This window comes from Merops nubicus, unplaced genomic scaffold (assembly GCF_000691845.1).
Source record: "Merops nubicus isolate BGI_N331 unplaced genomic scaffold, ASM69184v1 scaffold10158, whole genome shotgun sequence".
NCBI classification, from domain to species: Eukaryota; Metazoa; Chordata; class Aves; order Coraciiformes; family Meropidae; genus Merops; species Merops nubicus.
The window spans coordinates 16,546-28,409 of NW_008626328.1; the positions used below are offsets into that span (position 1 = coordinate 16,546).

Genomic DNA, 11,864 nt, shown 5'->3' on the forward strand with positions numbered 1-11,864 from the left:
GGAATCTCAACAGGCTCGAGAAATGGACTAATGACAAAACTCATGAAGTTCAGGAAATCCAGACACCACAGTTGCGTACTTGAGAAGGAGTGACTGTAACAATACAGCCTGGGCATCAACTAGCTAAAAAGCAGCTTTGCAGCAAAGGATCTGATGGTCTTGGTGGATGACCAGGAGAGTGTGAGTTGGCAGCAAACCCTTGCAGCAACAAAGACAGACCATGCACTGTGCTGTATTAGCAAGAATGTAGTCAGTGGTTTGATAAGTTACTGCTCCCTGGTGTTTGTCACTTGTGAAACCACATCAGAAGTATCGTGTCTAGGTTTGGGCTGACCAGCACAAGACAGGCACTGTTGTAGTAGAGTTAGCCCTGTGGAGGGGCCACTGAGATGATGAGGCTGTGAAAGCACATGACCTAAGAGAAACAGTTGAGAGAGCTCTTTGTTAAATCTTAGAAAGGGAAGGCTAAGAGGGGATCCTGCTGCTGCCATCTCCCTATACTCCCTACCCCTTTGAATATGGAGTTGGCCTTTTCTTGGAAATGCGCAGTAAAGGTAGCAGAAAAAAATGGGCAAAAATGGACAAAACCAAGGGAAAGTTGAATGGATAGGAAAGAAAAAGTTTTTGCAATGAAAGCCGTTAAATGTTGACAAAGGTTGCCTGGAAGGGTTTTGTACTCTGTGGAAATGCTCAGAACTGGATTTGATCCTGAGTTGCCTGCCCTCATGCTGAAGTATGTTTCTTATTTCTTCAGTTAGTACATTGAAATACCTCTTGTTTTTAATTTTTTGCTGAATGGACTTCATGAAAGAGTAGCAAAATTAATGCAAATGGCGTCAAAAATTCCTGGGATTATACTGGTAATATTGTGAGTATACGGGAACAAACTGGGTCCTTCTTTACTTTTATTTTGTCAGAGGATTTAAAATTTCAGGTGTAACATATTAGAGGAAGCTTCAAATAATAGGAGTTTTGAGAACCTGTGAAGTGACGTGTCAGTCGTGCAGGTTACAGATGAGTAGTGTGTTGCAGGGCGATGAGCTGTGTGCAGTAACAGGGGATGTTTTCTAGCTGACTTTCTTGCTCTTCTCCAGAGGGCAAAGTGTAGTTGTTGGCCTTTGTCTGGCCTCAGCCTAGCCTTCAGGCAGGCTCTGAGCTTGCCGGAGCCCTGGCCTATGGCTGGAGGTGGGCTGCAGTCTGGGATCTCTGGCTTGGGCCCTTTCCTAGGGGGAGTGCAGTTGAACGTGACCGTCAAGAGCTGATGGCTGCTACTGCTGCTGCATGGTGGTGTGGAGGCCATGGACAAGGGATTTCAAAGCTTGGCGTTGGTCCCTCCAAGTGCTTGTGCTGAGAACATTTATTGCCACTTTCCGTGCTTTCTGCTGTACCCTGATACACTGTGTGGGTAAAGCTTACATTATAGTAAAGGTGGATTTTTTTTCTTTTCTTCCTTGTTTTCTGAACACAGGAAAGACTGCAGCCATATTAAGTCATAAATGTGCTCAGTCCTGATAGACCAAGTGCTAAAGTCCTCTTTAACTCGCTTGTTTCCTGCTGCATCTAACAATGGGTTTCTTGTGTGTTTACCAAAATAATTCTTATTTACTGTAGAACCTTCTCATTCTAGTTCTGTTCAGAAACATTGAATTTCCACTGTGCAAGGAGGTTGGCTAACCTTCAGTGCAGATGCTCTCTCTCTATATATAATTTCAGTCAGATTTTATAAACTGATCAAGTTCTTTTTTAACGGACGTGTAAGTTGTATGGTGGACATACTGATGCATGTCAGTTTGTCTCATTTGTCATAGGTGCATTGAATAGGAAAATAAAAGCTTTTTTTTGGTTAGCAATTAATGAATAATAGGACTTGGTACTGTACTGTGTTGTTGAGTGGTAGTACTTTTTTTACATTGGGAATTGTATGCCTTTAAGTATTCAGAAGATGTTGAGTGCCATTGGTTTTTGAATGTCACTAAAGTAATGTTTCACCAGGGAGATATTTCATTTCCCCCTTCCTTATCTTTCAAGGAACCAACATTTTTTGGCTAACATGTATCAAGGCTGCATCTGTATCCAGACTGTATATTTCCAGACAGGATAGTTTGAGCAGAAGATGCACAGTGCAGTCAAAACAAAACACATGTGACAAATCACAAAGGTGCTTTTAAAAGAAGAAAGCACATGCAGAAAGTGGCATTTCAGATCATCTGGTGTAGTCTGGTCTAGAGACAGATGAGTGTAGCTGAATTATGAGGTGAAACTTTGGTGGGTAAAGGCATGGAACTGTTGCTGCAGATTTGAGATTGATGAATTTGACGATTATAGTCTGAAAAATAGAAAAGTAAATGGACTGGTGACCAGGCTGAGATCTTTCTCTTCTACAGTGGTGTTTAAACAGTAAAACATGAGTGAATAGTAGTTGAGGAAAAAATAAAAGTCCAGATTACCATGAACAGCTTTTTCAGAACAGAAAATGAGAGGGGGAAAAAAAAAAAAAAAAAAAAAAAAAAAACCACACAAAAAACACTCTGTTGAAGCTTTTGCTATTTGGCTGGTCTCTTAAAGCTCAGTATGGAAGAGATTTTGATTTAAGAATCGTCAGTTAGCTGGAGGTGTTAAAGAAAAAGAGAACCAACAGGTTTTTGTCTTTCTACTTGATAGGACACATTGCAGGACAGTACTGGTCCTTACAGCTTACTGTGTAATAGCATAGTACGTGGGTCGTAAACAAGTCCAACTGACATGAGACTAAAATTTGCTGTACTTAAAAGGTGAGATAATGCTGATGCATTTATACTTCCTAAGGGAAAGCTTTGCCTCCACAGTACTGGATCTCCTGGTCTTTCTGTCCCTTCCCATAACCTCTAAGGACATCTAAAGGTTATAGTGCGGCGAGCACTTTTCCAGTTGTCAGCTTTTTGCTCTTCCCCTTTTTCAAACCTATTTTATTTATTGTTAGTTCAGATTCACGGTATTTAGACATCCTTTGCAAGACATGACCTGGTCTTTTCAAGTACCAAATAGTGAGGTGATGACTTTTACAGCTCTCTAGAGAAACTACTACTCAACACGTTTCAGTAAAACAAGTTTAGTGGTCCTGGATAAGTGCAAGGTAGAGGATGACCAGTTTCTTCAAGTTCAGCAAGCATGCTTGGTGCAGCTTTGCTGGGCAGCCTGGTATTATGTTCTACTGCCATGTCTGACAAGTGGTGGTAAGCCTTGTAGGAGAAAGAGGATGATGAGAATTGTAATGCCATACTGAAGACTTTGGATGGCTGGAGCCTTAACAAGGTCTGAGCGGTAGCTACATTTTTAAAAGACGAGATATGGATGGTGATCAAAGTCATGATGAGGGATGTGTAACTTAAACCTAGTTGCATAATTTAATCCAAATGCTATATTTATGTGTGTGTGCGTATGTGTATATTTTTTGAAACCACAGTAGGCATTTTGTGAAACAAAGGCCATTTTTTTTCGTAAAGTGAACATCAGAAGCATATTGTGTCACGTTCAGAAAGCTACATAGGGCTTTGAATCCACTGTTGTTTTATTAAGGGGTAAGGGGGGAACACTGACTTCAGGTTAATGTTGCAAATCATTATAGCTTAGAACACAGGAAATTTTATACCAGAAACAGGGAGATGAAAGAAAAATTGCAAACCAAAACAAAGTACCATGTGTCTTGTGTTACATCTGAATACTTGATGCTGTGATTGTTTTGGTTAGTGTACTTAAAATTCAGGCAAGGGCTGCTCCACTCAAACGTTAGCAAAATAAAATTAGTTCTAATATTTCATGTGTTTTGGTTTTATTTACAGATGACATGGCAGAACTTCTTCTTGGGGAGTCCAAACTAGAACAATTTTTGAAGGAAAATGCTCTTAAACAGAGTAGTAGTCCACGGGGGCTCCATCCAAAGCTGACTGAGGTCAGGAAACATCTCACAGCAGCGCTTGATAGGGGAAACCTAAAGGTATGTAAGTCAGCCTGGGCAAGAATTAGAAAAGCTGAAAATGGCTGGAGTGCTCTGCTGGCCATGGAGGAAAATGTGGAAAGTGCTTTTACGGTGTTTTGTTATCATTGCTGTTCCTAGAACACCAGCACGATGCTATTTCATGGCTCTGTGTCTCTTTGTGGGTTTTTGTTAAATTTCTCCATTCTTCTTTCATTAGAAGAGTAAGAAAATTGTCATTGACTTCTGGGATGCTTAAGTGACGTACTTAAAACCTGTTCTGTGGAAGTCTTTCTTGGTATATATAACTGTATTGGTCTCTGTTGTGCATTAAACAGAAGTGTTAAGAAAATGCAAAATACTTCACAAATGTCTCTAAGAGTCAATTAATATAAGGAACCTTTCCTGAAAACTCATGGTTGTGGGTGTGGAAAGCGAGGTTAATATTTGAGAGCATTGTCTGTCATAACCTTTTGATGTTCTTAACCGTTTTGGCTCTTCACTTGCTTAACTGTTGTCGCTGCTGCATCAGCTTATCTTTTCTGTATGCGTTGTCCGACTTTTGAGAGACCAGAAGGACCTCGTTTTACAGTCATCTGTTACCTTGTGTTTCCTGTGATTTGTGGGAGTATTAATTTTTCTGCTTTCTTCATTCTTCCATGAATCCTTTTTTCAAGACATTTCTTCTGCTCTGATACTCTGAAATTGTGCAAATTAAATGTGTAGGCTGTGGAACACGTACCATTAAATTTTGATGCTATGTTATTTTCAGCTATGCTTGTGGTGTCAGAAAAAAATCATTGGAGAGGTTGTAATGATACGCTGCCTTTAAACAGTTTTGTCACCTGGCAAAGCTGGATTCTGACTGAGAGGTATTTCTGGTGCATGTGTAAATAAATATGTGAATATATAAAATAACTGGGTAATGCTTTTCAGTAGCTTGGCAGAGTGAAACTTTGTGGATTCACGCCCTACTGCAAGCTTCCCAAATATTACATGAAGACAGGATTTTGTTGGTTTGTTGCTCTGTTACAAGAAATATGCCAAGGGTTTCTACAGTGAATATATAGAGAAAACAGACCAAATAATCCGAAAAAATCAGGTTTGTTTCTCAGGAAAAAAAAAAAATCTTATTCCTCTTCCTTTTAGCCAGAATTTCTACAAGAAGCTAACCTAATTATGGCTAAGTTAAACTATGTGGAGGGTGATTACAAAGAAGCTCTGAACACGTATGCCAGAGTTGGAGTTGATGACTTGCAGATAGCTGCAGTGCCACCATATAGGCTACGGATGATTGCTGAAGCATATTCTACTAAAGGTAAGCTTGGTCTTTCTAGCATAATAATGTGGAAATAGTTTTTTAAAAAGTTAGTTAATATCATGTCTGAAGGTAAAGAGTTTTTTGGTGTTCTTATCAACATGGAATACCACATTTGTAGATAAGCTAGAGGGTGGCTTGGCTCCTTTAAATTATTTTGTTTGTGCTTGAAACAATGCATTTCTGCCACTTTTTTTTTATTTTTCTTACATTAATACCTGTGAAAAAATTCATAAAGTGAAGTTGACTAATAAAAGAAATTTCAAATTATGTAGTGAAAGTTGTAATGCTGGTCTTGTGTCTTAAGGTGGCAGTGCCTCTTCAGTTTAGAAAACTTATTAATAGATTAAGCTGGGTCAGTGTGCTGAGGAAAGTGGCAGTCTGTATGCTGTAGGTTTATTAGAATTTGCTGTGTCTAAATGTTTACTTTGCTGTGTTTAAACCTGGGTTTGGTGTGCATATGTAGTTTTTGTTATGGCAAGAGCAGAGTGAAAGTCAGCAAACACAATCTGCAGAAGGCACCAATAGTATTCATTGAGAAGTGGTCAAGGATTGTTTCTAATATTAGTCTTGGAAGAGTGACTGTTTTCCACCATCACAGTCCTCTAGTGAATGTTAGACAAGCATGAATCATTCTCTGTAGCAGTGTCAAGGAAATAAGAGAACTGGTAGCAGAGATAAGAGGATGCTTCCTAAGTGTGGGCAACATTTAGATTTAAGTGGTAAGGGAGTACATGGGCAGTTCTTATATACGACATGAAACTGCCCAGTGCTCTCATACAGCATCTGTGAGGGATTTTTGGCAATGACTGGTATGGGTAAACTTCCATTCAGCTTTGGTTTTGGTTCTGTAGTTTGTTTTTTAAATCTCTGAGGATGTCTGTTGAATTGGTCACATTGTTTCCATGAAAATGCAGTCTTGGACTTGATCAAGTTTAAGTTTATATCCCCGAGGGATAAGGAATCCCAGTAACTTAATTGAATCTTTTTCCAGAGCTCAGCTTTTCTGGCTCTGATTTATTTGACCCCATTAAGGATATATAACAATTGAAATGTAGAGGCATCCATTTTGCAGACAGGATTAGCATTACTGATTTTACTTAATGTAAAAATAATTTATAAACAGTACAGTTAGTTTATAGTAAAAAATATAGAAAATAGTAAAATGTGTGTATTTTCTACCCTGGAATGTTTTGTAGGTTCAGCTTAAAAAAAAAACAAAACAAGCAAACAAACAAAAAACACAAACACCCCCCCCCCAACCAAAACACACACACACAAAAAAACAAGCAGAAAGAACCACAAACAAAACAAAAACAAACCCCACAACAACAACAAAAACCCAAACAACAAAAAACAGAGATGACTAACATGTCTTCTCTCTAGACATGGTGGGAGCTTTTTTGCTTCTGATTTCAAGTTTTATACTTAAATGTTGAAATCTGTCATATCAAGCCTGATCTAATCTTGATCAGACTTCATTAGTTTGGTCACTTCTACTGGGTTACTGGCTACCAATTTACCTGAGCAAATTGAGCCAAGTATTGGAGTTTTGTTTTTGTTTTGTTCATGTTCAGAATCAGCTTTTTTTGCTACTGTGTTTCCAGTTTGAATAGAGTAGTAATAAACTTTAATATTCTTTCTTTCCATGATGGCAGGTTCCAAGAATATTAATATTGTCTTCTGTGTGTTCTAGAATGAGGTAGAAGTCATAGAGCAATCTTAATTTAGTATTCAAAGTCTAAGTAAGTTTACAGTAATTGACAGCTAAATGGCATATGTTTCTACCCAATAGCATACATTTAATTCTCACTTTTCTCCCTTGCCTCTGGAATTTCTCCTTTCTCTTTGTATAAGTGGACTATATAACTTTTCAGTCTGAATTCAGAGCTGCTTCAGAGGTGATTTAGCCTTGTAGGTATTGCCCAACTAAATACAAGTTATTCTTACAAGGATTTTGTGCTTCACTGGGATTTGTATTTTTGCTTGAAAGTTCAAGGATAACTTGGTTATCTAAAGATAAAACTCTTAGATTTTATTTCTTTGGCAGTCATGAATGTAGCACTATCTTATTAAGCAACGAGCTGTGCTGCCTGGTTGCAAGTGTCAACCTGACTGAGGTGTTCAGCGCAGCACCCTGCACAGAGGCAGTTAAAAATACCTGCTCCAATCGCCCCATTTCAATCCAGTTTGACGCAAATCTAGTTCCAGTGGATTTGCCGTCTTGTGTGCTGTTGTGTAGTGATCTGATACTGATGTACTTAACCTCTGACAAAGGCATAGGGCAGATAACTAATAGCAGTTTTTAATTGCCTTAAAAAAAATTTCCTTATTTAAGGTGAGATTGCCTCCAAGTGCTTACCATCACCATCTGGAGTTTCATTTGGTAAGCTCAGATGTGATAGGTGGGTTGTGTGGGGTTGGTACAGGGTACGTCAATGAGGTTACGCTGTAACCCTGGGCAGTTAACAGTTCACAACAAGCCCTTAAGAATGACCTGCTTTCCCTATGTCCCATCTTACTCTTGCTTGTGGAACACATAAAATGTGTCTTTCTGTTCTTCACAACAAAGGAAGATTCAGCATGTGTGTTGAGGCAGCGAAGTGCAAAAATAGGTCCAAGGTCAGGTTCAAGCTAAATTTTGCTAGAGTTTTATCTACTGATGGATAGACAGGAGGGAAAGAGGAACTGTAGTGGCAATTGTGGGGAGAGAAGATGTATTCAGAACGTGGAGGAGGAAGTGAGATCCCAAACACTTGCTTAACTGTGGGGGTGGGGTGTGTCTATTTATGTATGTGTGTATATATGCATACGTATCAATATATGTCTGTATGTCTTTATGTGGTCAGAAAGTACAGATGTGACAAAAATCAAAAGAGGAAGATTCTTCCTGCTTCTTCAGACTCTCCAGAGTGAGGGTATCTGTATGCATTACCCATCAATGTTGTTTGTAAGCCTTACTGCAGAATAATCATTAAATTGCAATAGTATTCATTACAAAAGTCTTCATTGCAGTAGTTCAGAACATGAAATTTAGTGTCTTCGTACCCCTGCAGACTTCAGCTTGGAATAACTCTGTTATTAAACCTAACAACTAAAGCCATCTATTGCCTGCCTTTCAGCCGCAAAGGGAATCCTCACATTTTTTTAATTACATAAATGAATTAAATTCATATCTGTCTTTAAAAGAATGCATTTAAGTCTCTGTGCTGCCTACAGCTTTAGTTGAAGACAACCTATTTAGAAGAATGTAACTGAGAGGCATAATGTGGAATGATAATAAGTCAGGCAAAGGATTCAAAGGCTTCCAAACCCATCAAGGAAGATCAAATGATTGTTTTTCTTTTCTTGGAAAAGTCTAGATAGTGAAATGCTGCTTCAGATCTTTCAAAGAAAGCTTCTCAATGGTTTGTCAAAATGAAACATTGTAGAGTTTCCACAAACTTCTAAGAAAAGTCCTGTCAAATTACCCTTGAAATCTTCTCTGTTTATGTGCAGCTCTTTGGCAGCCTGTGATGTGTGGGGAATCACAGGACCTCGGTGCCCGAGCAGTGCTGGGAAGTGGCTCCTGTCTGCTGCTCCTCCTAGGGAAAGTGTTCAGAGTTGTTAGTGTGGTGTTGAACGAGCTGCTGTATTTCATCAGACTGAAAAGTTCGTGGGCAGTTGTTTTCAATGGTGGGGGGAAAAAAAATTCCTTTGGAAAGAAATTCAAGGAGCAGGACAATTTAGTTTTGTGGCTTTTGTGGTGTGGTGTTTGTTTTTGGTTTTGTGGGTTTTTGTTTTGCTTTTGGCCACAAAAGGCACTGCTAGTAGAGATAGCTTATGTGTTACCTTGACTAGAAGATGCAAGAGTGGTCTGATGAAAAGTTAGCTGCTACTGTGTCTGTTAAAACAACAGAGAGTAGACTAGACATGTGAATATGTACGAGGCAAAGCCTCAAACTTAATTAGTGTAGGTAAGGACTCAGCAGTGATGGTTATCCCGCATGCAAGAGTTGCAGGGATGTAACTACCACACAGTCCACTGAATGTAGTCTAATTGTGTTGTTTTCCTGCTTTTCTTCACCATTTCCTCAAATTCACCAGTCAAAGACAGAAGTGTAGTGGAGGAAAGACAGTCTTTTATTTGGTTAATTTGGTGACAGGCATACTTTTTTGGTCTTACACTGATTTTTTTTTTTTTTTTCTAATTTTATTTTTCAGTATGTGCTGATAGAATGCAGGTCTGGATTAGATTTACTGGTTTTCTTGGTGTTTTTTTTAAGAAAAGAGCTAATTTTGATGCCATGCTTCTGAGTAATGACTATGTGTATGTATAAGGTGTTGTGTGGGATAGAGCATTAATAAAATCATAGTTTTGGTATTAAATACTGAATTTTCTTAGATTAAGAAGCTTACTTGAAGAAATTGAGTGGGGCAATTTTTTTGATGTCACATAAAATGTGGAAAGGAAAAGATGGAGCTTTTCAAATCAATGGACTGCTTAGTATTTGCAAAAACATGAGAATACATACCTGGATCTGTTGGTTAGCTCCCTCCCCATCTGCTTGTAATTATAGTTGGCACAAAAGCAGAGGAAAAGCATCCGAAAAACAGTTTTCTGTAGTTAAATGTCTGTGGTTGGAGGTGTCAGCTTATTTCAGGACGGTGTGATGAGGGAAACAAAAATAAGCATAAAAGAAAGACATGGTTGAGAGGATGGGCAAGTTTGCACTCTTGTGGCAAAGCATAGCCTGAAAGTATGTGTGTGAATATTGCTGGAGCTGTCTCCATGAAGCTGTTGCCTTTTCTTCTGTTGTAGTAGCACTTAAAATTGTGATACAGGAGCAGGTCATACCTTTTAGTATGAAGTTTTAAGAAACAGCTCAGGAAAAAGTGTGGGTTTTTTCTGCTACAGGTGAAGCTTGGACATTGGTACTGGTTATTAGAGCTGTCTTAGGCAGCGAGAGCAAAGTTAAGACATTAGGCTGGGCAGGGGGAGGAGGAGGGAAGAATGTTCTTGAGATTGTGGTGGCAAGTCTTGGCTCAAGTAAAATGTAGAGCGGTGTTTGTGTGAGTTTCTGATTGTATTACACACTTGATATCAGCTTGTCAGTTGATATAGCAGCTTATGAATGATTACCTTCTGACAAACAGAGCAGGTTCCCTTGTTATAAGACATGCAGTCTGTCTCTTTAGTATCCATTTGTTTTTCTTCACCAAATCAGTTCAATTGGCAGCACTCAATTCTGAGGAAGATCTTAACTTATGAAGAGTAGAAATAAGACAAGTTGTGAATCTATGAAAAAGTAACTGAAGACTATAGGTGGGTTTTTTCCTTTCTTGGGCTTGTTAGTCTTGTGTAGCTACCTCACACTTTTACTACTCTCTTCTATGACCAACCAGAAAAAAAATCGCTATATGCTGTTATAATGATGCATATATTTATAATCCATTTTAGTAGCAACTGAAGCTAATGAAGGGACATGGCCTCTGAGAGCAGGACAATTAAGTTTCTGCAAGTTTTCAGCAGCATATGAGTGAAGTAATAGACTGGAAAGCACAAAGGCATTATTCAAATACTGTGTGTAGCAATAACTCCTGTGTTTCTAAGGAATTTTTGTGTGCTTATGGAAGCAGAGGTGAGACACATGCAGAGTGGGGTATCGAGGTGTTAGGTTGTGGAAGTGCAACTTGTCACTAACTCAGAAATAATAAGTATATATTTAACTATTTCATAACCTTAATGAAATCTTAGGTAACACAATTCTGATATTGCTGCATAAGTCAAAAGACATAATTGAAAAATAAATATATAACAGTCGATATTACAATTTAGTGAATCTTTCTACAAATGCTTATAGGTGAACATTGCAATTCACAGGTCTGATGTTTCTCAAACTCTGCAACTTTGCAAACTTGATTTTAGTAAAGAAATTCTGTTTATATTGATTGGAGTGTGCAGATTAGTAGACTACTCCAGGTATCTGTCAAGATGGCTGGGTTGTATTACAGTAATAAATTCTTTTTAGGTATGTGAGGGATGTCATGTCTAGTTAGGCTGTGCCATTACATAACTGTACCCATGTTGCTGCAGGCTCTTTTATGTCTCCTCTTGCCTGGTCAAACAGCTGTGTTTATATTTGGGTAATGTATGTTGAGTAAGGTGAGACTCTCTTTACTGCTACTGAACCATATTCAAATTTAATGTCACAATTACCAAGTTAAATGATTGGTTATTAATTAGTTCTATTTACAGAAACATGGAAATACTCATTAGGTTCAGTGGAAGTGTCAGGTGCATGTGAATTGCTACTTTGCAGTCAGCAACAGATCCTGTGCTTAACTTTAATCATGTACAATTGTAATGGGATCTTGTGCACTGCTGGTCTGTCAGCAGACACCAAGCAGCTCTTCATGGAAGAATGCTAAATGAAAGCTGGTTTAGTCGTTATGCCGAGGATCTCTGGCCTCATTAGGCAACGGGTCAAGAACTCAAGTTCCCTCCTCCTGTATCACTGTGCAAATGTTGGAGCCCGTCAGCAAGCAGCTCTCAGGCCACACGTAGGAAGCCTGTGCCATAGATACTTCAAACTTTGTCTGTTAGAGCTTGTC

The 11,864-nt window shown here is 38.7% G+C and overlaps 1 protein-coding gene across 1 annotated transcript in view; it reads left to right on the top strand.

Moving 5' to 3' along the window:
- Positions 1–3,819: 3,819 nt before the first annotated feature.
- TTC7A (tetratricopeptide repeat domain 7A) overlaps positions 3,820–11,864 on the top strand; it is a gene marked incomplete at its 3' end in the record, with an annotated part of 86,397 nt that continues 78,352 nt past the window's right edge. Inside the window, exons 1-2 of the mRNA XM_008945958.1 lie at positions 3,820–3,973; positions 5,102–5,270. Coding sequence (XP_008944206.1) covers positions 3,824–3,973; positions 5,102–5,270 — 319 coding nt within the window. The remainder of the gene's footprint in view (positions 3,974–5,101; positions 5,271–11,864) is intronic.